This window comes from Crocodylus siamensis, chromosome 1 (genome assembly GCF_052110815.1).
Source record: "Crocodylus siamensis isolate JL-2025a chromosome 1, ASM5211081v1, whole genome shotgun sequence".
Lineage (NCBI taxonomy): Eukaryota > Metazoa > Chordata > Crocodylia > Crocodylidae > Crocodylus > Crocodylus siamensis.
Window position 1 is genome coordinate 376,926,098 of NC_143395.1, and position 23,343 is coordinate 376,949,440.

The window sequence follows — 23,343 nt, forward strand, 5'->3', positions numbered from 1 at the left end:
AAGGATCAGGCCCTGATACCTGACACACCCCCAGGGCTGCCCAGCATGTCTTGCTGGCTGCTACTGCTGGCAGGTTCCAGAAAAACACACGAGGCACTCTGGGGAGCTTGTACTGGATGGCAGGACCTGATCCTGCCTTGTATGGTTAGCTCCTGTCCTTTCTGCCTCAGCATGTCCTGCTGAAGCCTGGCACCAGCGACAGCTAGAAGGAGGCACTGGGCACCCCTAGGGGTTTGTGCAGGACAGCGGAGCCTGGTTAGTCGTTTATGGAGCTAGTCTAGCCAGGCAGCAATGGGGAAAATTCCCTGGCCCACCCCCTACGGCCTGGCTCTCCCAGCTGAAAGACCCCAGTTTGGGGAGCTGAGACTGCAGTGGAGGGCTTCATTCCCCATCTCCCTCCACATCAATGACTCATGCTGGCCTGACTGCAAGGAAGGGGAATCACTGCCCCCCACCCCCTGCAGCTGGACAGACAAAGGCTTGGGGGGATCCTCAGTATGGAGCTCCCCCAACATGGGCAGATGCTAGGCTTGGGAGATTCGCACAGATCTGTCCCTAGTGGCGGCGGGGGGGTGGATTTCCCTCTGCCTGCCTGCCCCTGCAGCTAGCCAGACCAGGGGTGGGGAACAAGCTGAGGCATGGAGCTCCCCTTGTGACCAAATGACCAGCTCAGGGGCCAGCACCAGGAGGGGAGCTCCACCTCCTCCCCACCACTCCACTGTGGGGTACTGGAGAGAGTTGGGGGAGTGTGCTGGGCAGCCTCTGCTTGGCTGAGCTGGGCAACAGCTGGCAGGTTGGGAGGCGTGCTCTAACACCCCCCACCCCACCACCACCTTCTAGTCTGGGTCAGCATTAGTTCAGTTTGTTAACGGTTCAATTTATGCAGCTTAGCAAAACCTGCAAAGATTGAATTGGTTCCTCATTGCATTTTTTGACTGTCTGTACTTAGACCTGGTACTTATTTTTTTCTTTTCTTTTCATGGCTACAAAAAAAAGTTTTTCTTCATTTCAGGTAAGAAACATAAAAGATTTATTTTATTTCTCTAGTTCATGAGTTACCTCATTCTCAGTCTTATCTAATTGTTTACCTGGTTTTAAATTTTAATTTTTTGTTCTCCTTCCTTTTAAACTCTAGTATAATCTTTTACCTTTGGAAGGAATCTGTTTTTTTTGGACTCCTCTTTCCAAATGTGTTTTTTACTACTTATAGAAATTAAGTAGCTCAAAGCCTTATTTCATCTATTTCGGATTTTATTTAATTTCCATCACATTGAAATCTACCATATTTTCTTGAATCCAAGATGGTTATTTTCACCAATAAGTATGGAGGAAGGGGTGGAAAAAGCCTCATCTTAGAGCTGACCCGGGGCGGGTGGCAGCTCAGTTCCAGCTTTGAGCCTGAACTTAGGGTCGAAGCTGGAGCTGAGCCACTGCCAGCCCTGAGCCAGAATGCCCCATCCCCTGATAAATGAGCTGTGTGACTGGTGGGAGCCTGAGGGAGATGATGGTGTGAGAGAACCTACAACCTGCTCCCCCACCACCCCTTGTCTTCTGTGCTTGTCCCCCCATGCCCTGCATCTCCCTTCCCTGCTCCCCCCTGCAGCCTACCCTCTCTCCCTCCCTCTGCTCCCCCCTACCTTCTGTCTAGTTCCAGTTCTTCCAACTTGATCCAACCCACCCAGGAATTGCTGCCTTTTCTCCCTGTCTGGAGTGGGCCAGAGCTGCCACTTGTTTTCAAAACATTGGAAAGCATTTGTTTTAGGGGTGTATGAAATGGGCTGTATTGAATTCAGATTCAGCCCAAATCGGGGACAGTGATTCAATTTGTTGATTTGGATCACTGTCCCAATTTGATTTGGCTGAATCTGAACCTGACATTTCAATGCTGATCCAGAGAATCAGTGATTTAACTGTAGACACAGCTTTAAATATTTTTTCTACATACCTTGAGATACAGGCACAGCTCATGAATGCTGCAATTCTGGTGCAGATGGAGCATCCCACAGGAGCATGCTCCCCCCCCCATGTGCTCAGCAGCAAACCCAGAAGGCTGTGGCGATTGGCCATGGGGGGGGGGCCCTGGGTGATCTCCAGACCCAGAAGGCACCAGTTGCCTCCTGTGAGCTCCCCAGTGGACCTGAAAGTGGACCAGAAGTGCTTCTGCTCCACTTCCAGATCTGCTGCCAAGTACGCTGGGGACCCCTTGGTGCTCCCATGGGACACTCCATCCACCCCAGCGTCTCAGTATTCATGAGCCACCTGGTACCTTGAGGTATGCAGAAAAAATATTTAAAGCTGTGTCTATTTCCAAATCTCTCTGAATAGATTCAGAGGGTTCCAATTCAATTCAGAGAGATTAAAGGGTCTCCTGATTCAGATTCAGAGATTTGGCCACCGAATCGGGCCGAATCTCCCCTGAATCAAATCAGTAACTGAAGCTTTGCACAGCCCTAATTTGTTCTAGAACTGATCACTGCAAAACCTATTAGAAACACCTATATTTAACAATAAAGATTCCCCGTTGGAGATTACGACTTGCAGTCTGTCAGTCTGTTACTAATTAGTTTAATAATTTATTAGTGTGCATTATACTGTATTATACTGATATTAACATAAAATTGTTGTGATATATAAAATTGAAGCATTTTTACCTATGTCATTAATTTATCTTAGGAAAAAACCCAAAACAAAGTCACATTTGATAGGGAAGCCCTGTTTTTCATAAATCTATATTGACTGTCATTAATTATATTCCCCTTAATTAATTTAATCCAACATTAATCTTTTCATTATTGTCTCCAAGATTCATGTCAGGCTCTGCACAGTTGGCTGGATGCTCCTCATCCTTTTTTTGAATACTGACACACTACTGACTTTCTCAATATCCCAAGATTTATTGAAAATGTTATTAGTGCAAAAGATAGCTCTTCAGGCAACTGTCTTGAAGCTTTTGGATGCAAGTTATTTAGTACTTCTGTTTGTTTTTACTTATGTGGTGTTTAACATGCTCCCTAAATTATTGTTTAGTCCGTTGTTATGGACTAAAAAGTGCTACATTAGCCATCCCTAAAATGAGTAAATTGATCTATTTCTTTCCAAATAATGAACACATTTTTTTCTGCATTTCCTGTATCTTATTATTAGAGATTTTCTATCTCTGTTTAATAAAGGTCCTGTATTATTGTTAGGATTTTCTTAGTTCCTCATATGCATAAAACTCTTGCTAACTCCCAGTTTTCTTGCCTTGTCAACCACCGATTTTTACCTTGTTGTCCTTTGCTTCCATTATTTATGTTTTGTGCTTCATAAATTCTTTTTCATATGTATTGCTGGGTATGATTAATTCCCCTTAAAAACAAGTCCATACATTATGTGGAAAGATTTGAATAATCGTTAAGGTGTTTTTCAGCTACAAATCTAAAGTGAAAGAATTCAGTTTTCCTAGAATTATAGAAGAATAGGGCTAGAAGGGACCTCAGGAACTCATCATTCTAGTCCAACCCCTTCCTTGAAAGTAGGATCATTTCTGACTGGCCCATCCCAGTCAAGTATCTGTCTAAATTTCTCTTAAAATCTTTCAAGGATGAAGATTTTGTAACTTGTCTAGAAAATCTGTTCAAATGCTTAACCATTCTTATAGACAGAATGTTCTTTCTGATAATCCAGTCTACCATATTTACTCACATACCACATGCAACTTTCCCCCGAATTATCCTTCCAGCAGCAGCAGTGGCATTCTATTCAGGCAGCTGAGGGAGTTCTTCACTCCACAAGTGTTAACAACCCCCACTTCTTTTTGATGATCTTTGTTGCACTAATCAAATTAACCTTTCTTTTGGCAATTTTGCTGTCTGCAAGCTACTCCTGGTTACTTTTGTCCTATTTCACAGCCCTACAGACTGTTTTCAGATCTTTTCAAATTTATAGAACTACCCATGGAAACCGGTCTTCAGTAGCAGCTAACAGTTTGAGCTGCTGGCTGAGTAGTAAAGGAACTGTGAGTGAGCTGAAGTTTAGGCTCTGTTCCTGCTCTATGCAGCCATCGTTCTGGAAAAATCTTTTTTCTTCATTCTGCCTTCCTGAAAGCAAGATGTGTCTTATTTGGGGAGTTTGGCATGTGAGAAAATATGTTAATTTTTCCCTTGCAGCAATTTAAGACTGTTGCTTCTTATTCTGTCTCCTGCAGCCACAGAAACTGTGATCTGTATCCTCTTTAAAACCACCCTTCAGGTATTTGAAGTTTGTTATCAAATCCCTACTCAGTTTTCTCTTCTCCAGACTCAATAATCCCAGTTTTCAGCATTTCCTTATAACTTGTGTTTCCCAGACTTCTAATAATTTTTGTTGCTCTCCACTAGACTTTCTACACTGTCCATGTCTATGTTTGTTTGTTTGTTTTTAGATTTTATCTTCTCTTTCTTAAAGTGCAAGGCCCAAAACTGCACTCACTAGTGCCAAATATAGTGGAAGAATCACTTCAGTTGATTGGCAAGTGACACTCCGGTTAATACAGCCTAGTATGTCATTGGCCTTTTCTGTACCAAGAGCACATTGTTGGTTCATATCCATTTTATGGTCTAGTGTAACCCCCCGTTTCTCTTCTGCATTGTTCTCCAGTTACTTCCCAGTCTGTATTTGTGCATACAGTAGTTCTGTCCTAAGTATAGAATTTTGTACTCGCCCCCAGTGAATTTAAATGATTTGGTTTTGGATCTTTCCTCCTATTTTTCAGTGTCATTCTGCATCCTAACCCTACCTTCCAGAGTTTCTGAAAATTTTTTAAACGTAGATTCAGTCCCATCCTCCAAGTTATTAATGAAGATGTTAAAAATACTGGACCCAGGAATGACCCCTGGGGAACCCCATTCAATATTTTTTTCCAACTAGTTGTCAAACCATTATAATGACTCTTAGAGCATGATGATCTAACCAGTTATGTATCCACCTTATGGTAGTTTCATCTAGACTTTATTTCCTTATCTTATTAATGAGAATGTCATAAGAGACAGTGTCAAAAGCTAAAATTGGGATGTCACATCCGCTTCTCTCCCCACTTCCACAGAGCCTGTCACTTTTGTCACAGAAGGAAATCGGGTTCCCAGGCATGACTCGCTCTTGGTAAATCTGTGCTGAATGCTCTTGATCACTTTGTTCTCCTCCAGGTGCTTAGAAAAAGATTCCTTGAGGACCTATTCCATGACCTTTCCAGGTATCAAAGTCAGACAGATTGATTTTAATTCCCTGTTCCCTTCCCTTTCTTCAAATATAGTGCCCATCTTTCTCTTTTCCAGTCATGCAAGACCTCATCCCATGTCCACAAGTTTTCAAAGAAGATCACCAATATCTCTGAAATCACCTCAGCCAATTACTTTGGTATTACAGCCCAGCTGACTTGGAAAAATCTAGTTTCTCTAAGTAATCTCTCACCTGTTCTTCTATTACTCTAGGCTACTTCTCTTCTCCATTACCCTTGCTGCCAATTGCACGTGTCATTTGCTATCCAATCTTATTCATACTGAAGTAACAAGACATTGGGCATGTCTACACAAAACTCTGACTGCATGGTAGCCCGCGACTACTGCTCAGTACCATCGCAAGGCAGGAAATGTGACATGACGCTACTGTGCAGTAGTCACAAACTACTGCATAGTCAGCATCACAAGACAGCCGTTCCTTGGCTCAAATGCATAGTAAGTCCAGTTACTGTGCAGTCATTTAGTACTTACACAATCAGCATCTCGTGTAGATGCAGTCATTGAATACTTCAGCCTTCTCTGCATCCTCCATTTTGTATGATCTCCACATTATCCTTTACTGTGTCCAGAGTAATTTCATTTGCTTGGAATTCAAAAAAACATTTCACAATTTTTTCATAATTTATATAAAAATGCTATCCGGCCTTTAGAGTGAAACTGGTGTAAACCAACGTATGAGGTAGGATTATAAGGAAGGCTCATAGTGGAGCCTTAATTTTCCATATTCTGTCAAATAGACTAGTGAACAGCTGTGAGAGAGGAATTACTACTTGATCCTGCTATGGGAAGCAGATTAATATTTCTAGTGTTCTTTTGTATGCACTGATTTTTTTGCTGAGAGTGTCACCTTGCTACTAGAATTAGTGTACCACCACCTAGCAGTGGTGTAAGCAAGGTTTCAGAATGTTTGTAATTTAATCACTATATCTTTTAGGTGTTCTCAAAGCAAATCAACACAGCATGGGAATTAAAATGTATATGGTTCCTGCAGTCTTATTCAGATGAATACTTTAACCTACTCAGCAGTACTGGTGAGGAATTTTTTTCAGGATAAGAGAGAGATAATGTCTCCCTTCCTGCATTTCAAGTTCTACTTACTTACTTGCCCCTTTGCCTTGTATCTGCTTTTTGTGGAGCCAGTGCATGAGCATATAAAATCTTCAGGCAGCAACCAGCGTGCATCCTACTAACACTTGAACTTAACTCCATTTTCAGTATTTCCACCAACTTCTAAATAGTAACTTATTTTTTCAGTCAAGATTATTTACAGCATTAGATAATAGATGTTTGGGGGTTATAACGTAAAGAGCGGGAACAGGATATAGGACTGACCAGTAATGCCAATGACTCTGCCTCTCTTCTGGGCCTCAAGGTCTTTGAGTTGGAAAAGTATTTGCCTTTAGCCACTTAGAAGCAGTAAAATGACTTAGCTCATTTTACTACCATCGTTAGATTTCCACTTTTAAAAAAAAGCAGGCTTCTGATTTTTAGGAATTTAAATGCTGGGAATATCTTTGAGAAAATGCACAAGGGAAAATCATTAACTTTTTGGATTTTGGTGAATTCATTATTTACAGAATAAAACCATTGTAGAGTTTGATGCAAGACTAAGTATGCAAATCATAAAGAGCTAGCCATTAGAACAAAAGCTACAAAAATATCTTGGGAATGGTAGGGAGAAGCAGATTTATGACTTTTAAAATGAATACTGAAAGTCCCATTTGAGAGATGATGCAGACCCTAAAAAAATCTATTTGTATGTGGTTTGGGGTTTTTTGGTTGTTTTTTTTTTTCCACAGCAAGCTAGAATAAACAGGGTTTATTAGTTATTTGCATATTTAACTATGGAACATCCTTTCAGTGGCAGCATTTCCTATTTTTTTTATTGTTGTTCCATATATATGCTGCTTTGAGTAGACTATAAGAGATCTTTCTTGAGTAAGGGTAACACATTTCAGCTCTCTTGCCTGCCATTCACAGCAGGGAGTAAACTAGATCAGGTCTACACCTACAGACAACAGTGTGCTTTCTGGCACATTGCTGGTATGCACAGACAAGACTCTGACCATTCCATGCTGTTCTTTGCTGTTCATTACAACTTTCTGTAAGTGAAGGGGATGTATGGACCCCATAAATCTACTTTCCACTTCTGCACTGTGAGCCATGATGAATGTCATTATACTGCCATAGCGCTATGTTAGCTCGGTCACAATTTGGCCCAGAATAAACACAATTTGGTCCCCCCTTGAATGATTTCAGAAATCAAGGCTATGTTTTCAAATTAAGTAGTAATGTTAGTAGAGGAAAATCCCTGTTATCAGGCATTCTAGTATCCAGAACACTCTACTAACCAGAATTTCCAGCCAGCCAGCTGGATGTGGTGGGGGAAAGCTTGCACATGGTGGCCGCTGCCACCACCTACCACCTGGTGAGATGGTTGCTCTGTGTGTGGCCACCACTAGCCCCCCAACCCTGCTCCATGTTTGGCTGTTGCCATTCTCCACTCCTCTGCCCTCCCCATTCCACATCCATCCGGAAACCCCCGCTCCTTAGGTAACTGGCATTTTTAGATATCTAGCACCCCTCATTCCCCACTCATAGCAGATAACAGGGATTTTATTATACATTACATTATTTTGTGTTCGTTCATAGATATCAGTGCTTTAATGAAGTGAGTTTTATCAAGCCCATTTTATAGTGAATTGAAGATGTGTCAAGCTAATGGCAAGGCTAGGTATAGAGCCCAGGTCTGCTGATTTTTTTTACTTTTTTTCTAACCGTTAGCTATGCCCATGTGACCATTTTTACCATTAGCCATGCCCATGTGACCATTTTTATCTTCTGTCCAAAGCTTTATTTTAAGGGTGGGTTTCCCAGTGTAGTCCTTTTATATAGAAAAATACAGTTAGAGCAGCACATAATATTCCTCCAGTGGAAAGAGTAAACTTCTTTTTGCTGTCTTAGTTCCCTATTCTCTTGTCTTGGGCTAGAGAAAGCATAAAGGTTGGTTGAGTGCTGCCTGGGAAAAGGTCTGATTAGATAGAGTCATTAAAAGGAGGCAGCTTGAACACCAGGACAAAATAAGGCAAAACACTTTTTGTTGAAGAAACAAATGGACCCAATAGAACTTACTTATCACAAATGAGACCGCTCTAAAAGAGTTTAGACTTTAAAAGATTAGGGAGAGGGTAAAATTCTTAAATTGTAGATGTACTATGGACTACATATACAAGTCAGGCTCTGAAAATGGAAGTATATGATAGACCTATGTATACCAGTAATTCATTCCTCAGGAATACTAGTTTATCTTCAGCAAATCAAAAGACCAGATAAGTAAAGGGGGGGCCTAATGGTTTTATGAAAAGGGGCTTACTCAGATTATATAACTTGATTTGAAGTCTAATTTGATCCTGTTGGATGGTATAAAACTTCAAATACTCCTTGCATGTCATACTTATTTTGTATTTCATTGGGGGCAGGTGGTCTTGAAAGTGACTTTTGGTATCTTCACTTAAAATGATTTGCTACTGGGCAGAAATTAGCCAAGACCAGTGAATTCAAGGTGGGTTTTGTGGGTTGGTCAAGTTGTTCCATGTTTGAAGGGTGTGAGGAGGATTCTTTCTTTAAGTGAGACACTGGTTGTTTCACATAGAACTGGTTCCAGTTGCCTGTGATTCGTCCTCAAATTGAAAAAGACAGCAAGTCTGCTTTAGTTTTTGGCTAAATCTTCAGAATGCCCAGAATTTCATGTGTAGTGAATGGCTTTGGACTCAAGGAGTAAAGCAGAGCTGTTCACTGACCAGCCTTAGCAGATTGAATTCATACAGGGGAATAGATGATCACTTTCCAAAACACTAGATGTTGGATTCTACTCTAGCTAGGATGTAGTCAGGTAAAGAAAGGTGCTTACCACTCTGATTAGGTCCCCTGGGCATGGATAGGCCACTGTGATCATATGCCATTCTCTATGAGTGTAGTGTGTGTGAGAAAGAGTGTTATCCATTGTGCCTCTGAACTATAAGTTTTTCAGGGCAGCACTTTGTTATTTGCATGGTGTAATTGATTTGTTGCACAGACCAACTGATGATCTTACAGAAATGTTAATCATTGGAGCAGAACCATCAGCATCAGAACAGAGCAACCTCCCTTAATGTAAGAGGCAAGTGTTGAAGTTTGATTCTGCATTACTGGGATGGAGTGTAACAATAGAGTAGTCAGAACAGTAAACAGTTAATTATTTCTGGTTTAATCCAGTTAGTAGGATCCATTCTGATCAAGTGTTTTGTAAAATTTAAGAGAATAAATATTTCTCCTGACTAGTTTTAAAAAAGCCTTTAAGACTGAGGAATGTTTTTAAATAGATGGAAACAGAAATCCATTTATCCTCTACATGTTTTGCGTGCATTTACATATCCTTAATTGCCAAATATTTCACTAGGTTTTGGAGAAGGAAATTATTATTTTAGCCTCCTCTGTCGATCTTAGAGTTAAATCATATACCAAAAAAAAGGTTAGTGAGCTACATCCTAATTTGTCATTTCCATTTCTGCTTGTTGCTGAAGTTAATTTAGACAGGAATATTTTTGGGGGGTTAAAACATACATTTATAATCATATAGAGAATGCAAGATATTCAAATATATGTCTTAACAGATCTAAACAAACACTTTAGTTCTGATGGGGTCCACCCATTTTAAGGTACTACGGATTAGTTGCAAATAAATAATTTTTCCAAATAGTTTATGCTCCAACATGAAGTCTTATGTGCATGGGAAAAAGCATGGAAATAATTTAGTTTTGATTTGCCAGTTCTGTTTATACAATTAATTTCTTGGAGTAATGACACTGTTTTCAGGGATCAAGCAGACAGTTATTTTTGGCATATGGTAAACTTGATACTTCTAAAGTTTTAAGGCTGTCTGGTTAAATTGACTTTTCTATTTTTGGCATATGCTATAAACATAGGGTACAACTTTCCTATATATTTTCTGTCTACTGTACCTCAAATATCAGTAAAGTGTGTCTACCCTTTCAATAGAGGGGTTTTGTTTAACACCGATTGTCAATCAGAGTGGGCTTGTTTGTTTGTGTCTTAGCTGGCACCACCAATTCATATGCATCACAGTAATGGTTCTAAACAATTTCAATAGTACCTCTTGCTACTTTATCAAGAGCAAAACAAAAGTATGCAAAATAGCAGCAAATAAAGAAGAGATCCATGCTTTCTAATGAAAGATTTACCATTTGGGTTGTCTTATTAACAAACTTTGAACCAATATTGATATAAATTAAGTTAGAAAAGCAATATCTGAATAATGTAAGTGAAATTACTGTTTTGAATATTTTCCTTGATTTATCTCTTGTGTTTTGTGTTTGGTTTGGTTTGGTTTGTTTGGGTATGAATGGTTGGTTTGTTTTTATACAACCCAAGTAACAAACTCCTTTTTTTTTTTTCTCTTTTTTAAACAAAGTCATCTCCATGCTGGTTCTCTTCAGTACTTCCATGTGCCATATATGGAGTTTTATGATGTGGACAACTCTCTACACAAGTTTAGGAACATTTAAAAAGATAAATATGTCTACTCATTTACTTTGATTATTTTCAAGTGCTAAAACCTTAATGTAAGGAGTTGGATGAATGCCAAGAAGAAACAACATATGCAAAGTAGTGTCATCAGAGTATGAACATTACAGATGCGTTGTTTTAAAAGGCAGTATTTGGACAGATTCTGTTATCAAGTGCAGCAAACTGGGAAAGAGAGGTGAAGGACATGGTCAGGTGTTTGATCCTAGAGCAGTGTGGTGCCCAACCTTGTGACTCTGGGGGCTGAATGAGTGATGTGGGAGGAGTTTGCAGGCCCCTGTCCCGTGGGCCGTATCCCACCAGATTGGGCCCACTGCCTTAGCCGTGGTCCCAGTCCCACATGGACCACATTGGTCTCACCACACTGAATCAGGTCTGCCACCTTGGCCCCCAGCCCTGTACATACCAACTGGAACCTGGACACAGGGCCATGTCATTTGGCTCACGGGGCTTGGAAATTTGGCAGTGGGATAGCAATGGCAGCATTAATTGCTACTGCTCCCCCACCATCAAATGTCCAGTACATTTGCGAGGCTTTTTTTTTTCCTTTCCCACTTCCCTGGCCTTTCTTTAGGAAAAAAGTTTCAGACTTTGGCTAAAATGATGCGGAGGGGAAACTCGACATTTATCCTGTTAATACTCTTTTGCATTTCAACCAGGGTCTTGACATGATAAAGTTGGCTTAAATATTTAACATTCAGTGGAATGTTTAATACTAGTATGTTTATTTTCCCCTCTATGTTGTACTATACAATCTAGTTTGTTGGGTTGTACGCTGTTCAGTTTCACAAAAAGCAATTTAAATGAAATAACAGGAACTTTCGAATTCCTGCATCTAGGATATCTGGTCCTAGTTTGTTTCTTCTTGCATTCTAAGTTATGTCCTGTCATTTTCTCCTGCCTGTTTAATAATGATGACAGAGCAGTGGGTAGAAGAAAGGGCTAAGTGCACTAGACTTTTGCACGTTTTCTGACTTGTATAAACTTTAACAGTACTTTAGCGTACAAGTCCAAGCTGTTCTCTCATTAGCAGTGGATGAAAAGGCCCTGTCCCAGGTGATGAGCAGGAGACAGGTAAATCCTGTGCTGCTTTTGGGTTCTTTAACCACTAAGCTTATGACTAAGGCCTTCAGCACACGTTCATGCAATGGTGAGATGGGATCTGATATCCCAATCCCAAGAATTGTGTCCAGTCATGCCACACATGCATGGAAGGATGTGTGATTTTGGGATCAGGGATCAGCTCCAACTCACAGCATTACTACTTGCAAGTGCAGGTGGAGCCTGGGATCATGATCTCAGGTTCCTCCTGCCCCGGGACATTGAAAACCAGGTGCCTGCAGCTCGGTGTGAATTGATGCAATTCCGGTGCTGGGATTGACAATCCTCTAATTGTTGGTCTCAGCCCTGGAACTGCACAAAAGTGAGTTCAGAATTCTGGTGGGGTCCCAGTACTGGGACCAATAAGCACCTAATTGTTGATCTTGCCTGTGGGATCTCACTGGAGCCAATTCAAGGCCCCAGTGGGACCCCAAGACTGGGAACAAAAAGCAGCTGATTGTCACTTTCATGCCCAGGACTGCATTGGGGTTGGTTCAAGACTCTCAGCCCAGCTGCACGCACAGTTTTTTTAAGGTTCTGGGATCTGGGAGAGGTCCCTGATCCTGGGGTTCCCATGCATTGGAGATGTTAAAAAAAACTCTGTACGTAGCCACAGGGCTGTCAGCTTGCTGGAATGTGGAAGCTGTCCACCAAGCCCTGTCATGCAGGTAGTATCAGTCCTTGCCACACATTCAATTTAAGGTATGATGGAAACCAGCCACAAAAATGTTATACATTGTGGAATATTTTTGCGACTGGTTTTCCTTTTTGTTCTGCTATCTATTGCCTGAAGGTTTGGCTGGGTTACTATTCAAGACATGATTATTACATTTAAGATTAAATTAACCTGTTATGTCTACAGGGGCCTGAGATGCTAGAAACCCCCTTTAATCAGTATGTGAAACGCTCTTAATCCTAATGTGAAACACTCCTAATGAAAGAGAACAGTAAATGGGGATAGAGCTAATCCTGCAGCCTCAAGAAAGGAGGATTCATTCCTTTACTTCTGCATTTATGCTGTTCTTGTTACCTACGTATTGTTTAAAATACTTGTGCTGTTGTGTTTATATTGCTTAGATCTTTTTGTGACAGCAAGAAATCAGTTCTTGCCGTTTTGTAGGGCTGTCAGTGTTGTGAAACTAGGAAGTCCCTGTTCTGGTTCAAAAGACATTTAAGAAAGAAATTCACATCAATCCTAGGGAATTGTGGTAGCATCCTGTGACATTCCCATTATCTGAAGAATAATTGGTCAGCTTTCTATCAGATTTAAATTAATAGTTTCTCATTTTACTATGCACTCTAGAAAACTGCCCAGATACTCGAGCAATATAGATAGCTTTCATACCTGTTTGGTCAGAGAGAAATCTCTCCAACTTGGTTCTAAAGTTGATTCCACAATCCTGTATCTTGTTTATTTTTAAGTTTGTTAGTGATTGGACCAAAAGGATGCCATGTTTCAGATCAGGAAGTACATTGCCTGCTGATGTTCACATAGTATGTTTACAACATAAATGCTGAGCAGGCATGGGATAAGTAGTCTTTCTTAAATAATTCTCTCAACACAGTAAGGCAGCAGTGGGCAACCTTTTTGCAGTGGTAGACTGGAATGACTCAGCTCACATTCTTGGTGGGCAGATGCCATAACGTGGCTGCTACCCCTTCTCCCTGTCATCCAGGTATAGCACAGACAAAGCTCTCTACAGCCCAGTTGTGGCATGAGCAAAGACCGCCACTACTTGACTGCAGCACAGCAGAAGTGGTGTGGAGAATCAGTGGCGGTCAGTGGCCATGACTTGCATGTATCCCCACTCCCCTGGAACCTTTGCATCCCTCCAGGAGTCCACACCTCGTACTTGAGAACTGTTGTGCTAGTAATATTCTTCATCTGGCTGTCAATTCAGGGGGATAAACTCTGTATCTAAGCATGTTTACTTTCTTAGACTCCAAAAAGAACTTTCCCATGAGTTTGTTTTCTTGCTTCATGCAGCAATGATAAACTGTCCAACTGTACAATTTCCTGGTTGCTTTCTCCCTTCCCCTGCACACAATTTCCATAATCATGATTCTTAGATGTTTGTTGTTCTTTCTCCCATGTCTGTACTTCATAAATTTTAAGAAAAATAGAAACCGAGGAAGACCTAGATCTAGATTCTAGTACCTCTAGTCCTTATTTTTCTGGGTCTGATCTGTTGGTATGGTCCTCTTACTGTAACCCATGTAAGAATACATTTTAACTGCCAAGTTCTCCTTGATACTGATGGAGTCATTTGGGAGTGTTTGAGGTGCAGGCTGAACAGACTCGGCATCTTTTGCTACCATGGCTGTAGCAACTGAGCACAGGTGCAGTTGTGCAACTGCTGAGAGCTGCTGTAGTATTTCTTATACTGGATACATATTTTCAAATGCACTCAGTTAAGTATCTGGCAGTTTGTCACGTGTTATACAAGGGAAGTGTTACTTTTTTGAACCATAACACCTTTCTTTTTCTCTCTAACTCCAGGTTCCTTTTGAGCTCAGAATTTTCAACATTGTTTTATTCAATTTGATAACCAGCAAAAAGCACTTTTGTTTCTGTGGTGTACTTGGTAGCCATGTTGGTCTGAGACCAGAAGGCATACAAAAAAACTAGAACTATTGGTTCCAAAATGATACCTTTTATTAGACCAACTGGGAAATCACAAGAAAATTGTCCTTTTCTGCAAGCTTTTGGGATCAAAGATCCTTTGGCCAGCTCTGGGAAAAGTATAGATGGTACAAGATGGTAAAAAGTCCCCATACGTATGGAGACTTTCATACCTATGGGGAATTTTTACCATCTTGAACCATCTGTACTTTTCCCAGAGCCTGATGACAGTACTTTGATCCCGAAAACTTGCAGAAAAGGACAATTTTCTTGCAATTTGCCAGTTGGTCTAGTAAAAGGTATAATTTTGGAACCAAGCGTTCTAGGGGTTTTTTTATGTCTTTTGTTTCTGTGTCATTTAGGAGAGCCATCTAAATGACACAGGAACAAAAGTGGACAGATGACTTCCCCTGCTAGTGAAGGGTCCCAAGTGATTCACAATTTTTGGCTAGGTTGTTTTATACCTATTTAAATTTTGTATGCATACTTAATATGAAAAGAAATTAAGTCTTTAAAATCTACTGTAGTTTAGTGACTTTTGTCGCTAAGGCCTACATGGGGAAAATGTTCATTGAGGTCTTCTCCAGTGGAAAACTAGCATTTTTGTAGCACAAGATTTTAGTGATTGATTTCTTAGAAATAACATGTTATTTGCATATATTAATTGGTTATTACAGGGTACAAGTGGGTCTTTGTAGAAGCATCCTTTAAGTCCTTTATTCCCTATCCTGTGTCATATCTGTTTTTCCCATTTTAATTTCAAATATTTTTTCTGATACTCTATCTGGTCTCTAGTAGTGGATGCAAATGTACAAAAAAGGATCCATTTATATATATAGGTCACCTATGTCTTGTATCTGTTCACATGGAATTATTTTCACTGCATTTTTGTTCTTTTAATGCAATTAATGGTACAGAGTAGGATGGATTTCTGGAATAGGTTTTCCTAGGTATTTGTTTAAGTTGTTAGTTTCGCTATTACTTTATTAGCACAGCTAATTTGTCCATAGCATACTTGGATCATGAGGTATACAAAAAATGTAATTAAGAAACTATTTGGAAAACTGTAAAAAATAATGAAGCATATATTATCAAAGGGTTTTTTCCCTGTATTTTTGTATTTTCCCCTTTAATTTCTGAATTATTGAGTCACTCTAATATATTTTGCCCAATAGAGGAACCCTTGGAAATCAATGGGATATTTTAATAGAAGGAAAACTGAACATTTCACCATCTGTTAGGTAATTTCTACACTTCTGAGTACTGCACAAGGTGGGACTTTGCAAAACTACAGGTTATAAAAAGTCCTAGTTATGGAATGACCAGCAAGGATTAATGGGACACAATTCTGAAAGATTTCTAGCATTTTCCCCATTTACCCATAAATAAGCCTTGAGATACTTATTAGGATATAAAAAAATAAGTGTAAACAAACTTAAGATTTTTTGTATTTTAAATAGTTTAAATGCTTTATGAATAATAAAGTACATTTATACTATATGTCAAAAATATGCAGATGTGGTGATGTTTAAATTCTGTATCACAATTTAAAAAAAAAATTTCATTAGTCAGCTAAGCAAAACTCAGCAAATGGTTACATAAAATATTTTATATAAGCTATGTGTCACAGCTAGGCTATGGATGTTCTTTCATATTTTATTCTTTATCTTATATTTAGGGAAACAGATTTAAAGAAGAAACTTGGCCACCGATTGAACAAAACAAAACAGAGAAAAAAGCGAAAAAGAGGCAAAAAATCAAAAAATAGCCTTATTAACATCAGGGAGAAAAAGTCAGATGGAGCCCATCATCATCTAATTCCTGATGATCAGGAAACCTCAGAGAGTGAAGAGGAAGATTCAGAAGAAGAGAACAGAAAATCAGCTTGTACGTTCAATGGAGATGCCGGAGATCCAGTTGGTGGTTGTGAAGATGGTTCTACTGGTGATGATGCTGAAAGTGTAGAATCTACAAATCTTAAGAAAGAAGGTTTTCCTGTTGCTGTGTCTGAGATTTCAGCCACATTTGATAATCCATCGAAAAACAACTTGCTTGCAGAAGATAAAAATCCACTTCTAATAAATTCAACATCCATTTCTAATGATAACATAACTGAACACACAGCTGATGAACAGCTGACAGATGAAAATCAAAATAAAATCCTCTTGGAGAAAGAAAGCAATTCATTAAAAATAAATGATCAAAATTCTATCATAATAGCAGAACATAGTAGTGACGATTATAATACTGTGATGTTAAACACTGAAGACAAATGTAAATCAGGTCAAATGACATGTGAACCAAACGAAAATCTTTCTCACCTTTATGATTTAAAAGAATCTGAAACTTCCATCGTCTTGTCTGATAAAAACATAAATGATAAATATATATCAAAAAGAAATGGGAATTACTCAAACGTATGGGCTTTTTTTTCAATTAATTTAGGTGATGAGCAATTACAGCTGGACTCTGATAGGCAGACTTCTCTCTCTGCATGGCCTGAGGGCACCCATGAATTTATATGTGAGCAAAGACCAAAAAAAGCGAGGACACCCAAACAGACATATTCTGACAACACCGTAGAACTACCTCATCATCATTCTAATGAAGAAATGGAAAAACAATCCAGTCATCAAACATTCAATGAAGAGATTGTTAGTGTACCACATGATAGCCTATTATCTTTGATTGACAGAAGAGATGGTATTTCATTCCAAGAATCACAAGACACCTCCACAAGCATCTTTCATGAAGTAAATTCTGAATATGCACCAGTTGTGCCAAAGAAAAAAACACGCAAAAAGATACTGAAATTGGCACCAAACTTTAATATACCAAGACAGATTGCTGTTAGTACAGAGGAAGGACAGAAGGATGTTCCTTTACAATATGATTGCTTGTCAGAAAGCATTTTGGAAACAAAACAAAAGAAAGTTTTCAGTAAGAAAAATGGAGAAAGGGATGACCAAATCTTTAAAGTTCATGAATGCCAACCATCTTCTAATAATGATGAGCTGATAGAGTCTTCGCCTAACTATGTGAAATCTCTTTTGCCTAATAGTTTGTATAATCACATGGGACAATCTGGTGCTTCTTTGGTTCAGAAATTTCCCAATAGCTTGTGTATAGTTTCTTCAACAACTGAGGAAGAAATCCCACCTGTTAAACAACAAAAGATATGTGATAAAAAAGAGGGTGAGCGAGAACAAGTCTCTTCTGAGGTCACAACTAGTCACCCAGATATTTTGTCTTCTGTTAAAGTCGTTTCTGACTGTCCTGCAGACTGTATTAAGTTTGAAAGCTGTGGGGATAGTATGCACAAAATAGAGAAAACTGAACCACCAGAAGCCTCACAATTTGAAGATAAACAAGATTCTATAGATGCTAAATCTAATGTTCTGGATCTTCCTTTATCATTAGGATTTGCTTTTCAGCTTGTGCAGCTTTTTGGTTCTCCTGGAGTTCCACTGGGTAATATTAACTGTTGTTTCAAGCTTATGTGGAAATAAATGTTGGTTTCTCATTGCAGCTAGCAGTTACACATTTACGACAATTTAGATGATGACTGGTTGCCAGTATAGATACTTTGATGGAATTAATTAGATCTCTTGCTCACTTAATTATATAGGCTACCGGTTCTTCGTTGAGCATTTTATAGCTGTACCCTTGTTGCATGCTGTTGAGTAATGCTGACTATTCACTAACTTTAAATCCAAAGAATGAGATCCTTGTAGCTGTGCTGCAGTTTCAGCTGCATAAAGACATTATATTAAGTCAAATTTTAACCAGGTAGTTAGGAAACTTCATGAAAGCAGACATGAAGAGTGAATCTTTTGTTTCTATGTTTGCATATTTCCTTCCTAGCAATCATGTGTTTCACCTTTTTAAATACTAGCATTTCAATATGAATATTGCACATCCAGAATCTATATTCCATTAACCTTTTCAGTGCATTTTAGGGACTTTTGAAAATTTTGCCCTGAGCCAAATTTAATATGAAATCAAAGCTCAAGCCCCAGATGCATATTTTTCTTGTGCTACATATATTCTTTGGAGCATGTTATAGTTATACACATCTGGAATGTCATCATAAAAGGCTAAGGCATATGCTGAGTTTAAATTTTCCTAGTGTAGTTTTATTTAAATTATATGCTAAGTCAGGCTGCATGTATCTGATACATTGAAAAGGTTAAACCTTCTTCCTAAGTGTATGATCACCTTCACATGCAAGTAATTCTAGTGACACATAGTTAGCATGTTTCTTTATTTGTATAACTGAACGTTTGCCTAAGACTTTGTAGATCAGTGACTACAGGCCCCTATTTAGACAGATAGTTATAAACATTTTACCTCTTTTATGGGGCCTTTCCTCAATGAAAATACTAAATACATTTAGATTACAGAAACATTTCTTTGATTTTAACATAACATATTAACAAAGCATATTTACAGAGAACCAAGATTAGAAATAGATGCTGCTGAATGGAGCAATTCATTTGTGCTGTTATATGTCACAGCACAGCTGATCCACTTCACTGGGCAAAAGACACAGGCTGAGTGAAGAAAGTGCCACAAGGTAACAGGCATCTGCCTCAATAAAGCAGCAGAGTCTATTACTACCTTTTGCTGTGCCACTGATTTCATGTCATGTGGCACAAGAAATGGTAAAGAAGTCTAGTTGTTCAGCATTTTTGCCACCTTAAAATTTTTAATGCGGCACAGATGAGAAATCAGATGATATCTGTTTCCTAAGACTGAGTCAAAAGCTACATGATGATTTTTTTTTTAAAGTAGGTGCTTCATTTTAAATCCTTGAGTAATCCTTAATGATTTTTAGGTGTTAAGACTTCAAGTTAAACATGTGCTTAAAAGCTTCACAGAATTGGGGATAAAATTAACAAACATGTTTTTGAAAACAGTCAATAATTAGTTTCTCTTTTACTTACCTGTCAAGACCAATACTTTTCTTGTTAAAGTTGATGCCATCACTAATGATGAGGACAATATAATTTCCTCCATATATTAGGTGCTTGTGGGGTCTTGGCTATTATCTGCAAATACATTTTCCTCTCTTCAGCTATGGCTTGCAAATGTACATCTTGGCTAGAGACAGATATTCAAAAAGCCTGAGCTTGAATTGATTCAATCTTTGCAGGTTAGTCTTAGCTGGCTAGGCTGAACTGGTTTATAACCAGACAGACATTCTCTCTGGATTGAGGAAATTCAGGCATATGCCTGCAGTGGCTCAGGCTAAAAGCCAGGGGACACTAGAGCAGCTCTGCCTTCCCTTTCATAGTGCTGGGGGTGGGGGGGCAAGCCAGGCCTGGCCCTGGCAGGATGTTCTGACTAGGAAGGTCTACCTGCACCATCTCAGACTTTTTCCCACTGGCTGCTCAAGGGGCAGGAGTGTTGCCAGCCCCCTGCTAGCACTCTGAGGCAAGGTGGGGTGAGGAGGGGAGTGCAATGCATCCATCTGTTGATGATACAGAGCTTTTTAATCTCCCTCCCTGCTTCTTTTTACTGGTTGCAGCAAACTGACAGGAGAGCAGAGCAAGCCAGCAGGGAGCTGATAACAGTGTTTATCACCCCATCAGCAAAACAATAGCCTCTCTCCTAATGGAATTCAAACTCTTCTTAAACAGCTTACCACCTGACCTGTTGATTAGCTCCAAAAAGCCCTAAGTGGTCACTGTTCAGTTTGCCTGTCCCAGTGAAATTGGAGACATGCACACACAAACACCTCTCAGCATTAGCTAACATACCACATGCCTAGGGTCCATGGGGCTGGGGTCTGTGCTGTGAGAGATGGGAGGAAGGGAGGGGGAGGATCCCTGCTTCAGCGAGGGGGGGTTGAGCAGGGGAAAGCCAGGCAGACCCTGATGCACTTGCAGTCTCTGCTGAAGCTCCAACCAGGGAGCAAAAGGGAGGGGGCAGCCCTGCTGTGGATCAGAGAGCCCTGTCCAGCCCAGAGAGCATGCCGGAATGCTGGGGGAGTCTGGTTTATCTTAAACCAGCAAGGGGTCTGGGACAGACATTGTATAAACCAGTTTGAGCCAAATCGGTTAAGACTGATACCACGTTCAAGCAGGTTTATCTCAAACTGGTTTCAGCCATTTTCAGACTGGTTTATGTGCACTAAGCATCTGTACTGTTACAGGTTTAAACCAGTTTCTGATCACTTAAACCGGTTTATGTGTAAAATCTGTCCCTAGCCTTTCTGGGCTGGGGTCTTGTCAGATCTCATCAAAGAAGCATGATTGGATATTATAACAAATTGAACCAGTAAATTCCAAACATGGGTATAAGCTGGGAGTAGCAATGAAGTTGTAGTAAATCAGTGACTATTACCTTATCCCTTAGAGTCAGTACTAAGCCAAACTCTCTGTTTTAGGGGAACTTCTGTTGGAAATACTCTTTAAGAGATATAGCACTGAGGCCCTGACCGTTTATGATCGTTAAAGATACTATAATTCTGGATATTGGTCCCAGTCTATTGGGAAATATTTTTACTTTTGTTTTCAGTGATTTTTTCCCCTTAGTATATTTTATTTCAGATTCTTATGCACTTTCAGAAAGCTGCCATTTATGGCATGTAAATGTTACAGGTAAATATGTGTTTTATAAAAAATATATATTTAATATATATATGTATATAAAAATATTTGTATTGGCTTTAGGTTCCTTAAAACCTGGTATGTAGAAAATATATAATTCTGGGTTTTGCCTGAGCTGAGCTAGCAGCAAGTCTTTAAAATATAAACAATACCTGATAAAATACAATGATATTTCTTTGCTTAAAATGCAGTAATATGAATAGTCATCCCTAAAATGTCTTGTTCTTTTGCAGAATCTTTGTTGCCAGATGATTATATAGTTCCTCTTGATTGGAAAATATCAAAGATGATCTATTTCCTGTGGAAGACATCTGTGGAGGTATGAAGTTTACTTTTTTGCCAAGCCACCTATAGTTTAGGAGCAAAGAACAACTATTTCATTCAGAAGGAAAAATTATTTTGGCTGGAAGATCTCTCTAATAAATGCAAACAATTTAACAAACCATCTCCTGCAAGGCCAGGACTAGTTCTAATATATAGTCAGACTGAGAAGGTGTGGTGGGCATAGCAATAGAATAACTTGGGAGCCAGCTAAGAAAAATCAAATCTCTTCTTGTTGCTGTAGGTCCCTCCCTAAATCCCCCATATGAGTTCCTGCTGCCCTCCACCACTCTTTTCGTACATCTGTTGTGCCACAACCTGAGCATCTGCAGCTAACACTATTCCTTCCCTGATGTTTCTAGCAAAAACATTAACAGAGGTTGTGTTGCGTGAGTGAGTGACTGGGACTTGGCTTCCTTTACCTGGTCAGACACTGCAGTTTTGAAATAGGTTTTTGCTCCTGCTTACAGTACCTGTTATTTTTTATGGCAATTTTTAGAAAATATGACAGGCTGCTATCATGAAAAATGACAGAAATCCTGTAAATACAATTAATTAAAAATTGTTATGTAAAATAGACACAAATCTCACTCCACATTTTCTTCCTTTTTCTGTTGTTGTTATTTATTTTAGGAAAAACAGAAGAAGAATGGCTTTCAAAACAGGAATTCTTTGGTTGGTAAGCATAATTTCCTAAATGGAAAGCATATAAAATATCTGTTTACCTGTGGAACAAACAATTAAAGGAGAAATGAAAAAATTCCAAGTCCCTGTATCCAAAGGAGTTATTATGCTATTTCTTGTGTTAGATGAAGTATTTTATATTTCAGTGTAGTATTAAATAGATGCCTCTGTATACAGTAGATAATATAGCCATTTTACAACTGTTGTGCAACATAATTTTGAGTTTCCTTATGTTCTGAAAGTTTCCATCTTAATGGATTATCTTATTAAATACATTAAATTATGAACTTTGAGTTAACATCCAGTTCAGAATAGGCATGAAAGTGAAAAACATTTTGTTTTAGGCTTTATTCCTGCCAAGTGCTAAGAGTATCCAACTTTCACTGAATTCACTGGGTGCTAAAGATGATTACCTCTTTGGAACAGGCTGCAAATCAGTGAAAGAGAATGAGGCTTGGTAAGAAGCATCAAGAAGACTGTGAAGGAAATTACTAAAGTTTTCAGATGGAGATTGGTATTGATTTACCCTTTCTCCATCACTTTCATCTCTTTGTGTGACTGGTTGCCATTGGCCTCTAAATATTTTACTGTTTTGTGGCTTGGGAGTATCAAAAGCATTCCCCAGCACAATTTTGTTGCCTTTGTGGGAGGCTTGGCCTTGGGCAAGCCTCCCTCTAATCATCAACTGTATTATCTTACTCCAACACTGAAGGTCTATGAAAGCAGCTGGAGAAAATGGCTTCTGGGATGAATACCCAGAAGTTGGGCTTTGTCTTGACTAAGTTTAGGTGCATAGTTAGGCTAAAACACTTTAGGGTGCTGATACATGTGGGGAACAAAAAAAAAAGTGCTTTACTGGAAGAAGCAGATCAACCCAGCTCCACAGTGTCTGTATAGATGGGGTGATTTAGTGGGACTTTTTTGGTGTTTTTATCTAAGCATAGATTGGGCACTTTAGTGGGCTCTTTTGGCGCTTTTATCTAGTAGTTGATCGGTTCAATCGGCTACTAGATAAAAGCCCCAAAAGAGCCCCACTAAAGCACCTGATCTATACAGACATTGGGTGAGTCAGATCCAACTAACACAATGCCTCTTCTGGGTATGTGCTGGGCTTTGTGGGTGTGTCCAGAGTTTACAGTAAAGCATCACTTATTTCGGGGGG

At 39.4% G+C, this 23,343-nt stretch overlaps 1 protein-coding gene across 6 annotated transcripts in view; it reads left to right on the forward strand.

Annotated features, from left to right (window-relative positions):
* N4BP2L2 (NEDD4 binding protein 2 like 2) overlaps positions 1 to 23,343 on the forward strand; it is a 103,572-nt gene that overhangs the window by 41,333 nt on the left and 38,896 nt on the right. For 5 of the 6 annotated variants that reach the window (XM_090027852.1, XM_090027843.1, XM_090027860.1 and 2 more), the window contains 3 exons: positions 16,241 to 18,033; positions 21,410 to 21,495; positions 22,131 to 22,176. In XM_090027852.1, the coding sequence (XP_089883978.1) occupies positions 16,241 to 18,033; positions 21,410 to 21,495; positions 22,131 to 22,176 (1,925 nt within the window). The remainder of the gene's footprint in view (positions 1 to 16,240; positions 18,034 to 21,409; positions 21,496 to 22,130; positions 22,177 to 23,343) is intronic. The other variant, XM_090027875.1, reaches the window with a different exon arrangement.